This window comes from Drosophila suzukii, chromosome 2R (assembly GCF_043229965.1).
Source record: "Drosophila suzukii chromosome 2R, CBGP_Dsuzu_IsoJpt1.0, whole genome shotgun sequence".
In the NCBI taxonomy this organism is placed as follows: Eukaryota; Metazoa; Arthropoda; class Insecta; order Diptera; family Drosophilidae; genus Drosophila; species Drosophila suzukii.
Window position 1 is genome coordinate 11,583,461 of NC_092081.1, and position 22,381 is coordinate 11,605,841.

General features: G+C 37.7%; 1 protein-coding gene across 6 annotated transcripts in view; it reads left to right on the plus strand.

The window, feature by feature from the left end:
* The window catches only part of exp (expansion), a 31,313-nt gene that overhangs the window by 825 nt on the left and 8,107 nt on the right, over nt 1-22,381 (plus strand). For all 6 annotated transcript variants that reach the window (XM_036813550.3, XM_065863296.2, XM_017074842.4 and 3 more), the window contains 2 exons: nt 10,691-10,835; nt 16,975-17,132. In XM_036813550.3, the coding sequence (XP_036669445.3) occupies nt 10,719-10,835; nt 16,975-17,132 (275 nt within the window). In that variant the 5' untranslated portion in view covers nt 10,691-10,718. The remainder of the gene's footprint in view (nt 1-10,690; nt 10,836-16,974; nt 17,133-22,381) is intronic.

The window sequence follows — 22,381 nt, forward strand, 5'->3', positions numbered from 1 at the left end:
CCCTAGCACCTGTTGCCTTCCTGGAAAACAAAAAAGAGCCCAGCTTCCACTCATAATCGCACCCTTTTTTCTCTAAGTGTTTTTCCATTGCTTTGGACTTCCTGCTTACGCGCTTTTTGTTTGTTGCTTTCTGGCTTTTGCTACACTTCAGTTTCATTTTCATTTAAATGCGAACTGAAAACACGGCTTTAACTACAAGCCGCTCTCAAGGCTGAAAACATCTCTCTTTGTCGCTGTGCTTTTCGGTTTCTTTCTCGGATTGCGTATTCACATTTGAATATTATATATTATACAATTTTGGCCAGCTTCGGTTTCGTAAATAGTTCCTTTTTGCCATCAATTCGAACGATTAGTGCTGAATTAGCAGCACAATGTCAAGTTAATTTGAGTTCAGCCACTCAGTTCTCATCTTTTTCAGACTTTTTTTTCTCTGGTATATGTACACTGTCAAAATATTCTGCATATAAACCTTTAAAAACAACAATTGTTGTTAGTTTAAGGTGTAGAAACACTTTCGGTTCTTCTTATATTTTGGGCACTATTGTAAACAAAGATACATTTCTAAATTCCAAAAATTTTGATATATTTTAAAGTGTTACATTTTAAAATCACTTTTTGTCTTTTTAAATATATACTTTTTACTTAAAACAAATTCAATTTACTTCACAAATTTATGGCATGAATTGCTTGGAACTTATAACTTATAACAAGTTAAACTCTGTCTTGAACCAATAAATAAGAATTGTCAATATATTGTTATAAATTCGTAAATACTTGCTTAGAAATATGAAGTAAATTAATCCTAAAATAACAAAAGCTTGCATATTCTTAAAAAAGGTCTAGTTTGGGACAGCTTTGTTTAAAAACGATTTTTCTCAGTTCACATACGACCCTGAATGAGACAAATGGATGAGTTTCAGACAGCCAACACGCCTTCGGAAACAAATGCATTTAATAACGAAACGAGGCGGCCCGAAAAAAAGCTGAGATTAAAATGTGCAGTAGGTGTTGCCATTCCGATTCCGATTGCGACAATTGCCCCAACACTTGGGTATATATACCTATATAGTTGTATATATATCCGAATCCGAAAGAAGAGCTCGATGAAGAGCTTGAGAGGCAGAGGAAGGAAGTCGGTGTCGGCATGAGTTTGCAGTTCCATGGGTCTTCGGTTACAGCCTCGGTTACAGCCTTTACCATCATCATCGAATTCAACTTCTCAGCCCATCATCTCATCTCGGCGGCAGTGGTTTGTGGGAGTCAATTAGTGGGCAAAATTTAAATATATACAACACCCGGGGGGAGATGGGCTGCCATGGCACCCAATTATGCAGCCATAAATGTAAACAATCGCTGGCAAGACGACCCTGTAAAGTGCGGTTCTTCTGCTGAAGACACTGCTGAAATCCATCTGGGCAAAAGTTCAACAGAACCTGCAGACAATGCGAATATAACGTGGCCAAAAGAGCTAATGGGAAATGTCAGTCAGTCGGCAGACAACGTTGACTTCATTTACATTTTACCCAAACAACAAATGAGTCTGCACCAAACCCCGGTTGAAAAAAAGGTCGCGCAATATATATTCGTTTTGTAACTCTACCACTTTTTAGGGCGAAAACTATTTTCGATTTAGCCAAATTCCAGGTGAATTTGCATTTGACCGCCTAACCGTTCTTACACTCTCTTTGTGCTTCTGGCCATTTCTTTTCACGCTGCGCGCATATTTCATGAGCTATCGATGAGTTTAAGTCTATTTGGGTTTATTGAAAGCCATTCCCCCGCCAAATGGGCACCGTTCATTAGCGGGAAAATGGGTTAATCTCATTCAGGGGACTCGCATACAGCTGCGGTCAAGATAATGGCACTGACAACTGGAGATTAATGTTGTCTATTTATTAGGTGTTTTACCTTTTTGGGTATTATTTATCAAATGAGAAGTGGTTAAATATCACTTTAACTAGATAATGAACTCCCTAGATATTTCGTATCTTAAAATTCCAATAAATATACGTGTAATGTAAATCAAATTGTTTTACAGATTTTATAGTTATATTCAAAATATCTGTTATATCAAGAACAAAATATTCCCAATTCGCTTGCAAGCTTTAATATATTTTTTATTTTTTTTAAACAGGGATAGACGTGATGTGGTTAAAGTGTAAAAGAGACCTAAAGTCTTTTTAAAAATCCAATAAATATACCTTTACTGTATAACATATTATTTCGAAGATAATCATAGTATCTGTTAGCAAGAAGATAACGTTCTCAATTTAATATGTAATATATAATATAGTACTTTTTATTTCCACAAATCCATCTTATATATCTCAATTGTTCCCATATTCTATGTAAAAATCTCACATCTTCAAAGACCCTACCAAAAACTGCCTTTTTTTTGGGTGCGTGCACTCACAGATTTGAAAGCTAATTAAACCCTTATGTGGTGGCGCCATCAAAGTGTGAAAGAGACATTAAGTTCGATAGCGAGGCACGTGTTGTTGGTTGTCGACGATTAGCCAGATATTGAGATACCAGCGGATAGATATATAGATGCTGGGATGATGGCCTTTAACGCCTCGCCGCCAGACAAAGGCATCTTTATTAAAACATTATTTGGCTTGCCATTGTTGGGTCGGCGTATAAATTGCATTTTAAATACAATATTTCTGTTTCTGCTGTGGGCAGCTACCAATAGCTGACTCAATCAGCCGAACAAAGCGCTTCAACACAAATATTATGATCTTTCTGATTGTTACAAGCAAACTTCCGCTCGTCGGGTTCACGATCATCATCATTATCATTATGAAGCGCAGCTATGCGAGCTGAGAAAGTGAAAACTTGGACGATTTTTTGATTGCAGGCATTTGATAAGCCCTAAGCGAGGGAAAGAGTGAGAGAAATTTTGTCATCTATTGGGCCAACTAATGATGGTCAACGTAACAGAAAAGCACAGGAAGAAAATTTGGATTTGATTGGGAATTTTTTAATAATTATTAGCTAGAAGAATAATAATTAGTTGTGATATATATATAAAAGTAGGTAAATTTATTATTATACCGTATAAGTTTAATGAAACTTGAATGGTTATGCTGAAAGGGTCTTGTGAAAAACTGTGATAGAGATGTACTTGAAATTCGTTTTGTTTTATTGACGGATTTCCGGTTCGAAATTGGAGGTTTTCAAGTACTTTTTCTTGGTGTAAACCTTCTCTGCCTCTCTCTATGTATCCGTATATATATCTTTCTTTCACCGACTGCTGAAAGAAATCAGTTTCAGTTTCAGTTTCGTTTACAGTTTCGGTTTCGGTTTCAAACTCAGTCGCTTGTGGAAAATTTAGTGCAACGGGGCTGTCATAGCTTCGCTTCAAATTGCTTCGTTTACCCGGCTACCCAGACTGTTGCCGTCTCTTTCGGCTGGACGCTAGCCCTCTCTTTCACTCCTCCTGGGAGCGTTTTGGGGCAGTTGAAGCGTGCAGGCGAAAACGAAAGCAGAAGCAGCCGCCAGTTGCAGTCTTCAGCATTTATTTTTTCTTGCTTTTCATTTGCTGAAATTCGTGTTTTTACTTTGTGTTTCTGCTTTTCACTCTAGTTGAAGTTGTAGCCTGTTTTTTTTTTTGCTCTTTTTGGCCAGCAAATTGTTGCACGGACCTCGCTTTTGGTCAGGGCAACTTGGAACGTAACGCAGAAATGCGGAAAAAATTCACTTCAATTTAATGAAAGTGTCAACTCGTTTTTCATGGGGCTTTTCGTTAATCAAAGGCAAAACAAATTTGCGAGATTGGAAATGAGTTTGTTGCAAAAACAGCGGAAAATACAACTTTTTTATTCGATTAATATTGTGTGTTTTCCATTTTAGTGACTGCTTTATAGTTATGGTATTTCCAATTATTTATGGAGTTATAAATAATCCAAACGAAACAAATTTGTTATGCTGAAATGTAAACAGCATGAAAAACTAGTTTCCGATTGATTTTTTGGTTTTTTTTCCAAAATGTAAACCATGTATGTATATGAGATTGTTCGAAAAATTAAAGGTTTAATTAGTTCAGCTTCCTATAATATTACAAGGTTTTCTGAAATCTTGAACAAAAACTTGTGTGAAACATTGTGTTAAGTTTTAGTTTTTTCTTGTTTTTATTTATATTTTAAGGTTTTATAAGGCATTTCGGAATGTTTATAGGTAGCTTATATAGGTTCACTGTTTTTACTTCATATTGATTTTTCCTTATTGTTTTAGAGTACCCAATTGCTCAGTTGTTTTCTTAGTAATGTTTTTCTTTGCTAACTCGAATCATTTGATTTAATGCCCCAAGAGCTTTTGAAAAGGTGTCAAGTAATTTGTAAATTTACATTTTGAAAGTGCTGCAGCGGTGCTCACTGCATTAGCAACGAAAATCAATCATAAAACCAGTCAAGACAATCGAAGATCTTCAAAAATTGAAATGTTAATTTCTGGGCCTTTTCGTCTACCATTCCAACCATCCATCCATCTATCCGCTAGTTCGTTGGTTTGTCTCTGGGGATTGCGCAAAGCGCTGACAGTTACATGACTTTGAAAAGTATCTCGTGGATGCTCACACAAATATTCGTTTATATACAGATATGATTTAACATATTTTGGGGGCTTAATAATTGCTGGAATGGTGAACTGAGCGCCAGATGTGCGTGATGGGAAATACGAGTGTTATTTTGCGAAATCGAAATGCACAACCTGTCGGCGGTATCGGTTGGGTTTTTTTTTATATTTACCATTTTTTTATATTTTTTACTCTGGCTGTTACTGTTAGTGTTACCGTTGATGGGGCCATGATGCGCCGCTGATGCGCTCAGGTGTTAAATGCCTGGCAGCCAGTTCCGCAATACGATTCGATGTTAAATGCTTCGGATTTCGCATTATTAGCTTCCCGATGTGAGCAATTTTGCATAATTTGCACCGCGCACTGCCGCGCATAATGAAAACCTTAACCCCAAACGAGGAACTGAACCATGGCGACTGCGAATGGGATTTGGACTCCCCGACAGCGACTACACGCCACTTTCACGCTATGCAAATTGAAGCATTTGCAGACAATGCAGACCGCAGACAAGTGTTAAGAAAATATGATCCACTCAGCCACATTAATTTCATTATTCCGTTTCAAGGGTTCAACATTTAGTGGGTGGCGAAGGGAAAGTCACAGGAACAAGAAATAATGAAGGGAAGTTACGTATTATGATACTTTTAAAAGGAAGTAAGCTGAAAAAGTCGTAGTATTTTAATATTTAAGCTATACTAAAGCAATACAAATGATTTTTAATATTATATTTTTAAATATCATTTGTGGTAATATCTTTAAAAACCCGAACATCTCATCTAAACTTCAAAATTAATTTTATCTTCCACTTTAAAACCTGCGTTATTACCATTGACTATTATCTTATACCAACAAAACATCATGTTCATGTTCATCATGTTACGTATTAACTTGCGATAATTTGTAAAGGAAGTAGAACAACAACTGAATAAAGTCTTAGAATTTTAAAACTAGAACTATACTAAAGTAATAAAAGTGGTTTTTAATATCTTATCAGATAATATCATAAGCATTTCTCTTTTAAACGTTAAAATACATTTTCTCTTCCATCTTAAAATCTTCAACATTACCATTGCGTATTATCTAATATCTACAAAGTGTCTACAAACTTATTCATCACCTTTACCACCTCAACATTCACACCTTTCAATTAGACCCCCACTAAAATATTAAGTGTTACACCATAAAGCTGCTGATACGTTCCAACAAATCGATAATTTGTCTATCGACCTGCAGACACTCCGAATACAGAATTAAACGGATTACCAGAGTGTGTTGAGACCTTCTCAGCACGCCCATTATTTCAACAGCACTATCTTTCTTTTCGCTCCTTTCCACAAGTCAATGACTGCTTAATTTAATTTGGCCACAAATCAATGGCCACATGTATCTCTCTTTTTCTTTGGCTATTTTGTTTTGGTTCGGGAACATTTCGCTTGACCCCTGTGAAAGCAATTTCGTTATGGGCTATTCTGAAGTTTCGGCCAATCAATCATGTGGCTCCCCAGCATTCTTGGCTGGCATATCATCTTCTACGCGGCTGCGAAAGTATCGAATGTATCTCCGTCATCCCATTTTTCAACGCTTCATTAGATACCGAGGAACTTTCATGTGGTCTCTGGTTACATAATGAATCTCCCCATTAGGGGTGCCAAAAATACTTTCTAGCTAAATGCGAAGGAAACGAGATGAACAAAGCCGAAGTTTTGACCTTAACATTTTGCTGGCCAGCAAAGTTTGCCAGATGAATTTGCAGATATTATGCCTGCAAATATAAGTAGATGGATCCGATGGATACTCAGCTGGTTTTCAGCTAAGTAGACACGTCTGATCTTTGCCATCTCGTGACGCACTCGAACAATGCAATCATCTCGAGGGGTAAATGAACTGCCAGCTATTTGCACTCCGGAGACGTCTCGTTTACAGTGAAGCACGGCTGCTAACGACCTCTTGACTAGGCACAGCGGTAGCCCCACTCCATGCCAGGTGCAATTGCATTAGAATCATTTACATTCACCGATTCAATTAATATGCAACTAGTGTTGTCAGCGCGATTGTCATCATCAAAATTCTTTATTGATTGCCTAGAGTCGTGTCGCGTCTCTCTTTCCACTACAATAAAACTACAATAATTCATGACGTTGACTTTCATTCATAAAGTGCGCGATTGCCGATGGCTGTTTAGCTGTCTGGTATTTGAATATGCAGCGAATGTTGTCATTAAGTTATTCATAGTTTCAGTCAAGCCCCGGACGGTGGAAAGTTCTGTAGAAAGTTGGAACGAGGAACGAGTTTTCCGCCTGTCAATCAAAAACTTTGAGGCTCATCGTTAATATATGGAATGTTTGGAAGTTCTCGAATAAAATATTATTCATACATGCCTTCTTCACAGCTGTTCAACATTGAAGAACTTGATCAAAACTAAAGATAAACTAAGAAACTCTGTAGTAACTTTTGATTTATCTTAACAAACATTCACAGAAGCTCTTTAAAGTGTTGTGTTATTTTGCCTAACCCTAAGGGTTTAACATTCTTATCAATTAGAGATATGCCTATTTTTAGCCCACATGAGAAATACAATATATCTACCTATCTATCATATATATACGAGTATATATCATCTATGAGAAACAACGACCTAAACTCATGGCGTCATCTTTTAGAATAACACCGTGTGGGCTGCGTCAATGTCATCTGTTGAAATCACTCAAAATAGAAGCCACCTTTGTTGTGGGAATTAAAATTACTAATAGAGCCAAGATATGACAGCAGCATAATGAACCAACTGTTTGATAGGCAAACAAACCTATTTGTAATTTTCAACACATTTTCCCAAATCAATATTTGCACCAAAATTATTGTGTATTTTTCTTTCCATTTCGATTCGCCGGGACAGAGTTATTGAACCCATCGGAAATGTGCGGAAAATGTCTGCTTATAATTTAATATCATTTCGTTGGACAATTGTGAAAGTTCAACAAATTTGAAATTTAAATCCGAGTTCGATTGGTGCGGCTTGAACTTGGATGATGATACGTCAGATTGCAGTGCATTAAGAAATAATCGTCAATTGGCATTATTTAAATGATTTCAAATAGCTGGATTTTTTTTGTTAGCCTTAGTGAGTGTTTTATGATGATTTTTTTTTTGTGAAAGTTGCTGCACATTTTTGCGTGTGCGAAGGAAAAATGTATTATTTTCGAGCGAAAAGTGAATGCTGATGGCTGAAAAATTGCCAGCCAAATGGACGCACACATTTTCCCAATTCCTGAGCTTCGAGATGTGTAACTGTAAAAGATCAGGGAAATTATCATGCAGCCAAATCAGCAAAGTCAACACGCACACAGGTTACAAAGAGATAAAAAAAATAAAATGATGACTTTATTTTATGGCATCAAGTGGCATCCACAGTTGTTCTGTTTACAAAAGTCCAGTAACGAAAACAGGCTATCCGCTGGGAGGATGAAGATGGGAGGATGGGAGGTTGGGAGGCTGTGAGGCTGTGAGTGTGCAGGATACTCGAGCACCACTTGGCCACCACTCAAATCCACTCGACTCCACTCCACTCCAGCTGCAGCCTGTGGGCCGTTAATTGTCCGTCATATCGCATAAAGAAAAAGAAACTTTCTTGATATGTCAGCGTTATTTGGCCAGAATTGTTCCGAGAACACAGGCAGATGCCGTTTAAGTGTTTTAATTTGACGTGCCCCATAAAGAATGCGGCGGAATTAAAGGTGCTTTTGCCGTTTTCTTTTTTTTTGGGATAATTGGATAAAAGCATATTTGTGTAATGATGGAGGTTATTGCTTACAAAAAAAATCATAAGTAAAATATATTAGAATATTTAATAATAAAATAAATCTTATTTTATTTAAAATGTTATAATGAAATTTTCTTAAGTAGATAGTTTATAAGATCGTAAGTTTGACCTCTAAATTAATGTTCTAACAACTATAATAATTTAATTGGATTTTAAAATATTTTTTTATATTTTATTTTGATTTGATATATTTTTTTAAAGTATATAGTAAACGGATAGCCTTCTTATTATAATTTATTTTGATTTTGAAATATTTTTTTAATACCATATTTTAGCTTGCTTAGAATAATAAACGATTACGGATACCTTTTTTATTAAATATTTTTTTAATTTTAAAACCTATATTGAATTTCATATTTTGATTTGATATTGTTTAGAATAGTATACACTTTCAGATACCATTATTTGGTTCACTTAAGAATGTTTTTTATTTTTACCATGACAATTTTTACCTCATCCTCCGCTCTATCCCCCAATAAGTGGCACCAAAACCGAATCGTAGACAACCATATCCGTGAGGATCATCCAGTAAATCTCCCCGCCCATAAATGACACTCAGAATGCAATTCACGTAATTACCGAAGTCGAGAGTCAAACTAGAACACGTCTGTTCTGTACGTGCCGAGCCTGAGGAACTTTTGTCCGATCCGAACTATATGGTACATATGTTCTATATACTCGTACAACGATTTCTGATTTCTGGGCTCGTTTTTGTGTCGCAGACAGTGGCCCTTTGTTGGCCATAAATAACAATGCAAGTGTGTGCACAAAAGAAAATGCAGCTCAATAAAGCGGCAACAAATGGCACTGGGACACCAAAGACTTGTACAATTTAACGGCTTTTGTTGCATAAATCGGGCTGCAACAGCGGCAGCAGCAACATTTGTTATGCGATTGCGATCTATAGCTGGCAAAAAAAACAAAAAATGGCGTCGATCGTTGACAATGTGTTTGGAACAGCAAAGATTGTGCAAAAGGCGATGAATATTTATGGCCGGCCCTTGCAGCATCCAAAAAATGTCGGTTCGTCTAAAGCCGTCGATCACTCAATCGCACAGTCTCTGCAAAAAGAAAGCCAACAAAAACAGACACACATCACAATTATAGACACTAATAACAAAGACAGCTAAATATATGACAACAGGTTAGCGAACCTCGCACATTTGCATGCCTCCCGAAGGAGCGAAAGAGAGGGCTATGGCTGCGAAGAAAGGGACGGGAGAGTGCGAGGGAGAGGGCACTTTCTTGCCGCTACACGCTTCGAAACCCCGAAGCCCCAAGCCCCCATAGATGTTTATTATGCAATGAACGTTTTTTCATCAACTTGACAAACTGAGCAGTAAAAAACAAAAGACTTCAATCGAAATACTCTAACAGCTGGGGATAAACAAAGGGAAAATCAGCGAAGATCTAAAAACAATTTAAAAAGCTTACAATGTGGTGCTTTCTTTTAATTATTATTATTAATATTCTTTATTTATAATTTAAGTATATGATATTTTTTATAAAGATTTTATAAAGACTTAGAAGAGATGGGTTTTAGAATTTGTATATATTTGCCATTGGTTCCACTGATTTTTCTTTGAGTAAATCCAAATATTCTTTACTACATTATAAGGCTTTAACTTATGATAGGGTATTCCCAAAATCACCATTGAGTGTTTGTTTTCCTTTTCAGCTCACAGGTGATTTCTTCTTTATTTACTTTTATTGTGGCTGTTGTCAACGTGTCTTGGATGGTATCTCACCCGCACTGTCTGATTCACAACCCGAATCGCAGTTGGGATCTCAATTCCGAATCTGCGATGCGTAGCTCGCACAACATGATCGTCATAACAAGCTATTTCAATAAAAATTGCATGTTTTACACATAAATTCTTGGTCCCGAAAGACACATTAATTTTGGCACATAGAAACCGAGAGCAAAAAGATGGAAAAATACAGAAAGGCAAATTGCATTGGGCATTACGGGTATTTTTGGGGCCTCTCTGCATGCGGGATGACTTGTAAAAAGGGAGTCCAGGTCATAAACAATAAGTATATCCCAGTCCCAGGTGCGTTGAACTCAAGGGATGTCTTGATTCTGTTTGCTTAGCGGTTCGAAGAGAGTCAAACATATTTTTCATATATTTTTTTGTGGGACCTGTCAGCGCGAAATGAGGAAATTTGATGTGTTTGCTGTTTTTATGTACCGTTATGCGGCGGCCTTCCTTATGATCTCCCAGCCCATATTATGTATTTGGTTTATAACTCGCATATTCACACAACCCTTTATGACCCGATCTCACTCTTTGCAGAGGACAGAGACCCCAGAAATCAGACAAGATGGTGTCGCGTCGAAAAATTCTATCACGTTCACGCGACGATCTTAATCTTGACCAGACATTTACCCAACAGGAGGAGGAGGAGGATATCTGGTACCAGAAGGATAAACTATACAAGGTAAGTCATTGTGGCATGTGGCAGCAAATGATATCTCACTTGGGGTGACCCCTATATTTGTAAAGAAATATTTTGTTGGATAAAATAACATTAAAATTAAAGTAAAATTATTATCAAAGCTAAATTGTGCAAGTCAAAATATATTCATGTTTTTAACATTTTAAAACTTTAAGTTATGTATAGAAACAGTTAAAAACATGTTAAATTTTTATAAAATTAATATCAAGCAAAAAAACTATTAAGTTAGTAATAGTAAATAGTTAGTAACTAATAAATAGTTATACGGCTTAGGAACGAGTATAAGCTTTTAAAAATATCAGTACCAATACTTTTTAAGCACATTTGATATCTTAGACCTAAGACCCAGCCCTGTTTTTTCTCTCAGATTAGATAATATGATATCTGACTTATTGTTATACAGTTTAGGAACGAATATAAGCTTTTAAAAATATCAGTACAAGTACTTTTTAAGCCCATTTGATATCTTAGACCTAAGACCCAGCTCTGTTTTTACTCTCAAATTAGATAATATATAATTTGGCAAATTACCCTAAAGAGATTTCCGCGACACCTCCGTAGAAACGGTGCCAAAATTGAGGAGTACCATGCAGAACTGGCCCTGGCCCATCGACCATCGTCGACCGACTTCCGCTTGAGTTGGACGGTCGGCTTCTATGATTTGTGGCTATTTTCCTGTCGCTCATTCTCAACACGTGCGCTAAACGCGAAGTCGGGTCCACCGCATTGGGGTCACCATGAGACGCACTAATGCCGAGTCTTTCGGTTTCGGTTTTTCTTTTTTTTCTGTTTTTCCGTTTTATTTCATTGTTTTTGGCATAGGTTTCTGGTGTTTGTTGTATTGACCAATTGCATTAATTACCGTTAGGCCATCGCATTGCGTTGTGCATTTTTAATTTGCCTACGGGCCAAGGCAGTAAAGCAAGTCGGGGCTGGCCAAAAGCGTACGGCGAATGGCCAAAAGGCATTAAGCAGCAAAAGCAGCAGCAGCAACTACGGCCATAAAAACGCCATAGGTAACCCTAATGTTTGGACAAGCCCAGCACGAGCTCAACGATCGGTTTTCATTCGCCCATCTTCGATTACGATATTATTTTTTGGGGCCGTTTCTCTTTGTACTGCATAATACATATATAAGCGCGTTGTTTATGTGTGGGAATTCCATTGACGTAGCTGCTAACTGCTAACCCTTTTGGCTTTTTATCAAGGAGTGTTAGTGGGGGTCTGACTATACTCCATGGGTGTGTGGGGCTTTTTATGGCTGTACGAACGTATATAATACAAGTCAGCTGCGTTTGAGCTCCATAAACTATGGTTTTAGCGTAACATTTGAACTCTTCAAAGCGTTTAGGATTTCTGGGTACGGTTAGGTAATTAGGTTTTTCAAGCCAGAAGAAGACAACCTGGAAAAGTTCAGAAAGAACTGTTGGGAATATATTATATATATATATTTATAAGTAAAAACTTAAGGTTAGAACTTGAAAATAATATATTCTAAGTTTTTTAACCATAATATAATACCTTATAAATATAAAAAAAATTTAATAAATTAAATTTCTGAACTGTTTAATATTTATGAATTCTTCTTAGCAAACATTCTTGCCATACGGCTGTTTTATTTAGGTTTTTAGATTTATAGCTTACATTTGGGACACATTTACAATTTTTTTTTACCTAGTATACCCTATGAATATTTATAGCTACATTTTTGGCCGTTATCTCGCTGGTTGCGTACCTCTCTTAACTTTTTCAGTTCACTTTTGGCAGGCGGTGCTGCCCACACACACAACTGGGTTAACTGCAATTCATTCAGCAACAAACGCGCAGCAGCAACACCCAAAAGAAAAAGCCATCAAAAACTTGGCCGTTAAATTCATGTTTTATTTCTAATGGAGATTTGCATAAATTGCGTTTACATCAACGATTCAGCTATTCAGCGGCTCAAAAGACCCAAAGATTCGGGGAAGCAAAGGCCTCACCCAAAGTGAAAAGCGTGCAGCAGTTTCGCCGGATTTGAGTATTTCAGCGTTTCTGTATTTGTCTTTTGCCGTCTATGGGTATGTTGCAATTAGCGTGAGCGTGGCATCTATATAATTCCGTTTAGTCTGGCCCCACACAAAGGCGTCCACGAAAAAAAAAAAACTGTATTTCCCATGATGGAAACGGCCGCAAATGATGTCTGAATTTTCCTTTTGTCGTCTAGGGTTGTTAGTTTGTTAGCCCTTTTTGATTTCGACTTGTCTGGCGGCTGCTCGGGGCGCTTATTGGGCAATTTCGGTTGCTCTCTGGCTGCTGTTGTGCTATTTTCAATATTGTTTACAAATTTATTATCTGGGAACGGAGCGCGCAGAAATTGACTTGCAAACAAAAGACTTAGGCAACGAACTTGCATGCATCGAACCAGAATTCTAGCGTAAGAAAAGGAAGACGAGAAGAAAAAAAAGAAAAACCCACACTGACACAGACATCAACAACAACGACAACGACTTTTCGCAGTCGTTTTTCGTGAAAATGAAAGTTTTTCTCGCTGCTCTGAAAGAGTTTTCGCTTTTTTTCCACTTCCATGCGCAGGCTTTTCAATGGATTTTTATTTTTTTTCTTAGCATTTTCCTTTGTTTTCCTTTTCCTCGGGATTTGTTGTCTTGATGCGGCTGTTTTGGCACCCGTTCACCTGGTTTCGGCCTCGCTTTTGGCCTGGCCCGAGCAACAGGATTTGGCGTTGGCGCAAAATAAGCTAAATAAGCAGGAAAAACCACTAAAACGAGACAGACACACACATCATGTGGGCTGGCTTTTAAGCCCAAAAACTATACGACAAATTCAATGGAAACTTTTGCGGCTGCCACTTCATAAACGTCCCAGGATCAATTCAATTTCCTGCTCATTGCTTGATTGATTTACCTGAAGGCGGAAGAGCTGCTCTATGTGGTCTATTATTACCATATGTCAGTGGTGAATTTGCATAAATTATACCTACCTAGCTATCTAAAAATCGAATTTTTCGGGGCTAAGCCCATTTGGCATTAGAGAAACAAATTGAAAATGAACATATCATTGAACTTTGGGCACTGGAGCGGCTGCTGCTGCTGCTGCTGCAACCTGTCACAAGATGAATTTATCAAGACCGTAATAATTTGCGGTGATTGTATCTATTGACCTGGCAGACACAAAGAGATTTGCCGACGCCACCGCCGCCGCCGGATCCCAAATAAAAATCATTTTATTAAATGTCAACTCTGAGCGTTGCGAGCATCTGTTGCTCGGTTTCCTTTTGAAAGTCGTGACTGCAAAAGTTCAACAGCATTTTACACGAAAAAGTGCAGCCCGGCAAACGGAGATTCTCCGACGTCTCATCTTCAGTGGTGCACGTGTTGCAAGCTGAGCTTAACTAACCCATTGGTGGCTCCATTACGGATCTTGCAACAGAATAATGGACTTTAATTGCGCCCACAAAAATGTGGTTGTCGCCTGACGTCACTCTCATTCCCGCAGTCTGGCCAAAAAAAAATTTGTATATTTCATATTTCTGATTTAATGTGCTTCGTATGCTAATCGAAACCAGTTCCGAAATGAAAACTCGTTCGAACTAATTTCAGGCACAAATCAGATTACGTATACGCCGGGTAGAACACGCGCTTGCGGTGTGGCACTTTTGCTGCAGGCAGCTTCTTTTGCAAGCTGTAAGTTGGTGGGACTAATTAAAAGTCAGCCACCAAAAAGATAAAACAACCAACTCGATGAACTTCGGCATTTTGAGGTCGTTTCTCTGCACGGCCTAGAAATATGAGATACAACTACAGGTTGTAGTAACCAGTAACCAGTTTGTCGACACCCGAGTATCTCAGGCCTACAAGATTCTTCTGCTTTGGCTGTTGCTGCTCGAAAAAACCTGAAGTGAATCTGCCCAAAGAATCCGAATCCAACGGAATGAAATCAAAAGTGCTTCCAACTCCCAGACTCTCGATCTCACAGGCCGAGTGCGCATGCGCAAACGCAAACGCAAAGCATCCGAAAAGGTTAACAAGTTTTACTACATGATTTATTTGCATTTTTAATGTGTGTGCCCGGGCTGAATGAGCTGAGTGAGCTTGCCTAGACGAGTTTTGGCCAAAATGATCTTCCGTCCGCCCGTCTGTAGAATTGTGGTTAAACAGCCGAGCCAGCATTTGATGTTGGGCTGCTTGTTCATATTTTTCATATTTCACTTTTTTTTTATTTTTATTATAGCCCAAAAAAGTGGCTCAAATTGTGGGCATGTTGGTTACTGGGCTAATGGCTTTGTTTATGACGTTCTTTGTTCGGGTTAATTGAGTAAGCCAGGTAAGGAGGAAAAACAGACCAGCTGTTGAGTTTTTTGGGATTTCCCTGATGGTGCATACAAATCAAAATGAAATGGATAAAGGTAATAATTAGAAACCATGACAAAAAATACCACACCTGGAGTTTTAAAGCTCATAGATGGATTTTTAATAAACAGCAGTATCATGTTTGCATGGATTATATAAATAAATAATAAAGAAAAACCTTAATTTGTTTTTACGTAATTAAAGCGTTATGTATTTCCAAGCTGTTGATCCACATTTTCAGCATTCAAAGCTACCTGTAGACAACTTTTTCTTGATACGCTGATCCAGTAATCGATTAATAGCCCTGGAATTCAGCTTCAGACATCGTATGTGCTTTATACTAGTCCACTTTATGTGCAAGCCGGTTTACATAAGGCAGAAATGTAAAATATTTTCAGAGTGCACTTAGCCATGACGCAAGCCGAGAGCAAAGCAGTGCAAACCTCGCAGACAAAGCTGCAATCAAAAGCCTTGCAGCACTTCAAATATCTATGCATATAAGTATATTGTTAGATATAAAAAAGACTTCAAGCAGAGCAACACAAATGCTCAGGCTGCAAAAAAGCAAAGGCAGCACCACCGACAGCAACGATATCGTTGTCTATAATTTTATATGTCTCACTGCACCACGAACCGAGCCGAAAACCCCTGAAAAACCCCCTGAAAACCCCCTGAAACCCCCTGAAAAACCCCCCGAAAAGCCAGGCTGGGTCTTTTCTCGTCTGGCTGTGTTCGTGTCAGCATTTGCTCCGATTTGATTTTAACTTTTATTTAACAAACTGCAAAACAACACAAACGCAAACACAGACTGAGGCTTGTAATGGCAGGCAGGCAACAAAAAGGCAACACAAATAAGTAAAAGTAAAATGAGTGAATAAAAAACTTAAAACGCAAGCGCCCAACAAGGCCGTTCACTTTGGCACAAACACTCGAACACGATGGAAAGTGAAAATTGCTAGCATTAGCAGCAGTCACTATGTTTTTCTTTCGTTTTTTTTTTTTTTTTGTTTTTTGGTTCAGATGCCCCGAAACAAGTTCCGAATCTTTTAGGATCACATCGATTGATTTTCGGGGAATTTTCGCCATTTTTTTGGAAATGCAATTTAATAGGTTTTGAAAGGATCGTTAAATTTGTTGGCTAACAGAAATGATACGATCAGGGTTCCTTATTACTCCAATTAAAACCATACCCTCTCTATAAATGTTGTAATTGTCGGCTGTTATTTAGTTTTAGTATTCTTTGGAATTTTATTGAGACTTGCTGCACCTTTCGGTTTTTACTTGGTCTTAGTAGTTTGGCAATAAATAATTTTAGGCTTATGAAAATTTAAAACGTTTATATCAATAAAGATACAGATAAGGTCAATTAAATTATTTGTAAGTATGTAGTCAATCTATATAATTCAATGAAGTAATTTATAAAGTAAGCAGCTTGGTATAAGTTATATGTATAATGGTTTAAGTATTTACGTATATTTTATTTAAAAATCATTTACGTTTAAGCTTTATATAAATAGTTTAAGATAATATTATAAGTATAATAAATTATATTATAAGATTTTCTCCATAAAACATGGTTTTTGGTAGCTGTCAAATAATATCTGCCTAAAAACACAAAATAAAATCCGGGAAAATATTATAAGAATTAATATCAAATAAATAATGCTGTAGATATTATCTGACTGTTAATAAACTTACTACTCTACCTTTTCTTTCTTGCTTCTTTCGTAACACTAAACATTCCTAAACTTACTCTCTTATTTTATATCCTTCAGGAACACATTCAGGAAGTGCTGGACAAATGGACCCAAATCGACGACGAGATCTGGGCCAAAGTGATCGTCTTCGAGCGGAATCGCCGCGTGGCCAAGGCGTACGCACGCGCCCCGGTGCTGACCATTAATGGATCCGACGATGGCTTCGACGGCATGCGGTGAGTAGCAGTTTGCACAGTCCCAGTTCCAGTCCCTCGTCCCATAACCCTCCATAATTATCGGTCATTGCAAAGCGAAGGCGAGTAAACAAACAGAGGTAGCAAAAAAAAGCCCAGCAAAACACATTAAACATGGGCAAACAATGCCTTTGAACTTTGCTAAAACAAAACAAAACGAGACACAAAAAAAAATTAATATTAATGTCTGATGGGGCAGCTAGCAAAATAATATGCCCTTGACCCACTGGCAAAGAAATTACCCAGCAGGAGCTGCTCTTCGTCGTCTTTCTCTCTTGCGAATTGAAAACTCAGAGGGGTATCATCAATCCGATGGACAGTTTGCTGCAGACTAGGCAAAATTATCTAGGGTTTAAGTGGACTAGATAAGGTATTTTAAAAAGAAAACAGTTATCCATATGAGAGAATTCTGACATTCTCATCTGAGTTGAACATGTTCTTAAAAACAGAACGACATTTTTAAAGTTGAAAATGTTTTCATTGCGCTTGAATCAAGTTGAAATGGCAATATTTACATTGTAGAACTCAACAACTAAACTATTAATCCAATGTTAGTGTATACTTATTAAAAAGTTGTTAATTTTACTCAATTTAACTTTTCTCTTCTCACCATTTTGTTCTAACATTGAGAACACTGTTACCAAAATGTACTTACACGGTTTTTAAGAACGAATGTTCTCAATTCAAGAACAACATATTTGAATATTTCTCACTGTATATAGATTTATTTGATTTTTAATTTAACAAAGAAACAAATATTTAAGAAAAATAATAAATTATTTTTTTAGATTTAAATTTAAATTTTTGTTTGAATTAAATTTAATTATATATATTACTTATAATAGTTATGTGTCTTTAATGACAAAGAAATCTAAAGTGTTATAGCAAGCTTTCTAAAAATACCTAAGCTTTGGTGGTAAACCCTAATTAATTTCAAGTTAATAGATTTGCAGACTCTTTAAATAGATTTTCAACTCCCTTTTTTCCCATGACAAGTGTATCGCCAACTTCGCCGCGAATGGCTGCGACCTTCATCTGGCCGTCTTGGGTTTTTGCTGTAATAATAAATGCCTGCTGATGTGCTCTCGAACGGGCATTGAGTGAAACGCCCATCAAATTGATGGGCATGCCATTAAGATTTAATTCCCCCGATGAACTTCACTACGCAAGAGATGTAAGTGGAGGAGAACCTTCGGGCAGGGGCATTGCAAAATGCTGACCTTAGTGGAAACAATTTGTAGCATGTGAAAAGCTAGGGGCTGTACAAGATAAAAAAAAAAAAACAAGAACCGAAAAGCGAGTGAAAATGCTTTAATAATTGCGCTTATTTCTATGAAATGAGCGATTTCCGTTTTGCCAAAGCAATTTGAGTCAAGAATTCGGCATGTCTTATTTCTGTTTTTTTTTTGGATATTTTTTTTGGAGGTCTCTCAAGTGGTTCTTGGTATTTTTTTGGGTGGCTGCAATTGCAGCGAGGCCCTAATTAACATATTCCGCCTCAAAAATATTGCTGTTGCGTGCCAGAAATTGCCAAATGCCAAATGCTTTACACTCAATTGCTGTGGCAATTTGTTGGGGCCCAAAATGTCAAGAAGTTTTCGAAGCGAATTCAATGGATCTATGCATAATGCATTAGGCTAAGTACATGGGTGGTATGGATGTGCCGATTATACAGTTCAAATATTGAAATCCTCGGCCGCCAGGAGATGGCCAAAAAAGGGCATCAAGTGCACGGGGATCGTGTGGCCTCTGAGGCGGCTTCCTTTGTAAATGGCCACAAATAGAGTTGCTGCCAGCCAAATGTCAACAGCGAAAATACAAATAAATTGCCCGCGGGGCCGAAGACAATGAAGATCGAGAGGAAAACAAATGAAATTGAAAATAATAACGAAAGTCATTCATTCAATTCGTTTTCATTCGTGACGAGGTCATCACAGATTGGCCATGCAAATTGCTCTTGTCATGGCAAGTCTTTCACTGCAATTTTCCATTTTCCCCCGCCCCGCTAACCTGAAGATTGTCTGTTTTTTTCGACTACTTGTTTGTGTCAACCGGAGGTTAAATACAGCATCGGAGAGTATCGGGAAATGGCAAAACATAAAAAAAGCTGAAAAACTGAAAACGAACTTTGCATGCCGAGAGTGTCAAGTTAATCAATTGCCAATTGCCGCCGACTTCAAACATGCACACCACGGGAAAGATAATTTATGGCCATGTTGGCCCTTGTTTATGAGTCTGAGTGTGGTCCAAAGACCCTTGTACTTGTCACTGCCATTGTCTTTTTGTCTCTCTGCTGCCTGTTTTTTTTATTTCTATCTTTTTTTTTGTTTTTACTGCCGTCTAGGGCCAGCAGCTTGTTTGTTTAATTAGCCGCTGTCAGCGCTTGTTAGCCACTGCTATCTCTCGGGTTAACCGAATTGCATTTGAATGTGCCAGCCCAGAGACATCAGCGCATACGTGCATACTGAATGCCATTCCACACGCAACGCTTTTCATTGGAAATCTGGCCAGTATGCAAATAAATGGAGCTCTCTGCGATGTGAACTGTGATATGATAGGTGTTATGTGCATAAAGTATGTGTGGCTGCAACAATAACTATCAATTTGGTGGAACCCCTGCACTTCTCTGCTGGAGTTTGTTTTTTAAATTGATTTTGTATAGCCTGAAATATTTGTAAAGCTTTATTAAATGGTTTGTTAAATTTTTAAAGCTATTACAAATTTCCATATTTAATTTTATGATTTTTTGTGAAATTATTAAACACTGCACTTTTATATAAGAGTTGGTGTATGTATTTAAGCTTTTTTAAATGACTTAATATATTTTTTAAAGAGATTACCAATTTTCATATTTCACTTTACGATTTTTTGCGTAATTATCAGCCACTCAAATAAGTCATTAAAATTGATTGTCAACCCCAACTGTGAGACTTTTACTTTTTTGTATTGACTTAAGATTTTTATTTTGAAGCCTCTTTTCTCACTGTTTATTTGGTGTGATGTAAACTGTACATTTTATTTTAATGTAGCTTTTTTCTGCCTATTTTGCATACCTATTTCAATCAAATTTATTAGTAAAGCACACAAATAAATTGCATTTGAACTTCCAAGCAGAGGCGTTACACATACATTTTGTAATCTAAAGTAAGTGAGGCTATTTGAATTAACGATCATAGTTTCAATTTAAATTTATTCCCAGTCAGAGCATTTTAGCATCGGTTTTGTAAGCACACAACTACCATTTTTGTGTGCTGCATGCATAGACAAATTTCCATTTGTGGAGTCTACAGCCAGCTGCTGCATGTAAATTAATTAATTAGACTGACGCTGATGTTGCTGGCGTGAATGTTGCTAGTTGCTGGTTGCTAGTTGCCAGTTGCTAGTTGCCGGTGTGGGCGCAACACTCAAAAGCAGGACCACACGCACAGCTAACTGCGATCAATGATCTTCCAGACACATTGGGTTTCAACAAGCGCGTTTAATTAATGGCCAATCCTTGAGCACTTATTGTGGTCCGGCAATTACATTATACCCCCTTTTTACCTCTTCTCAAAACTCAATTGGTATGGCGCCAATATAAATTGTACAGCTTATGACAGTTTCTGGCTGAGTTTTTGCGAAACATTTCGTTGCGTGGGCGTTGCCAATCGAATTTGCATGTGGCTGGGAACAAATGAAATGGAAATCAAATCATAATATCAAGCTGTGCTCCGATTGCAACACACAATATGGGTATACACCGAGTTTCTTGGCATGTTTCGTGCGGCAAAAACTGAGGCAAGGGGCGCGCCAAGGTTGAGATTTGCGAGAGTTGGCCAGACAAAAGACATATATTTTTTTCTGTCTTTCCTATTTTTTGCTTATCTATTGCTGAGTAACCGCAGTAGTTGCAAAAGCAACACTGTCATTGTTGCTGCCACTGCAGCACACGTGCCACATTTGTCAGGGCAAGAACAATAGTGGCGACGGCCTTCGAACTTCGGAGTATTTAAGGTGTGACCCCAAAACTAGAGCGGGAAATGCTGTGGCCGAACAAGCGTTGCCTATAATTAGCCATAATCTAATTAAAAGGCAAATCAAGCCAAGCAAGTTCGTTTCCTAAGTCTTTCGTTTGGCGACTTTTACTAAAGCCCACCAAACGGAATACATACACGGCCCAATCGCCACATATAACATATAAATATATATACATATATACGATATAGTATAGTATGGTATATAGTTGTCTTTGCTATGGTATGGTATTTTTAACTGAACCGGTTGGACATTGTTTTTGCCCACTGGCCGCAGGTCAAAAGTTGCTCCCAACCACCGTTCGAAACCAGTTGCCGTTAACTGCAACTTTTTTACGGTTGCAACCAGATGATGATGATGATGTTGGTGATGGTCTACAGGTCTGCTGGTCTGCTGGTGGTGGCTTCCTCGAAGAAGCCCCTGCCATACCTGGTTCGTCCTCGCAAGTGCAGCCTGACCCACTGCACACGTTTAACTTGAACTCCAAAATCGCAGCGGTTTCCAGTTTTGCAGAGCGAGTTGGTCCGGTCGATGGTTCGACTCTCGCTTTCAGCTGGGCCTTTCGTATTTCCAGCTCATTTAGGCGTGTCAAGTCGAGTCCAGTCCTGGGACCAGACGACCTTGCAACCACTATATAGATATCATACATAAGTGCGATAATGCCTGGGCCACAGTCGAAGTGAATGTCTGAAAGACATGCTCTGAATAAGTATGTATTAAACTGTCAGTGGGTTGGGCTGCTGGTTCTCGAAGTTAGCCAAATAGCCCAACACCATAGAACACTACAGTTCGTCTTCTGAAAAATACTAGCCAAACTATCTAATGTTTATTGAAAAAATAGGTTACATTATAAGATGATAGTTTGTAAAAAACACTATTATTATTAAGGTATTAGGACCTTTGCTACAAGTCATACATTATACAATAGATAATATTATATTTTGGGTTTCCTTTGCTTAGGTTATATGGAATCTTTGATTTGTTCAAAAAATTATTTAAGTATATGTTCTACCCATATTTGTGCATAGGTGTAAGTTTATTATGGCTCCCTTTCATAGTTAAACTTTAAAAACTTTTATTTGTGCAAGGTCACAATTCAAAGTGGTTTATCAGAACACCTTAGTCTTATATGCACAAAATTCTGATTAGCCTTATAAAGTGGTTTGTTATAGAACCTCCGCCTCATATGTAGAACATTCTGTTCCGCCTTAGCCAAA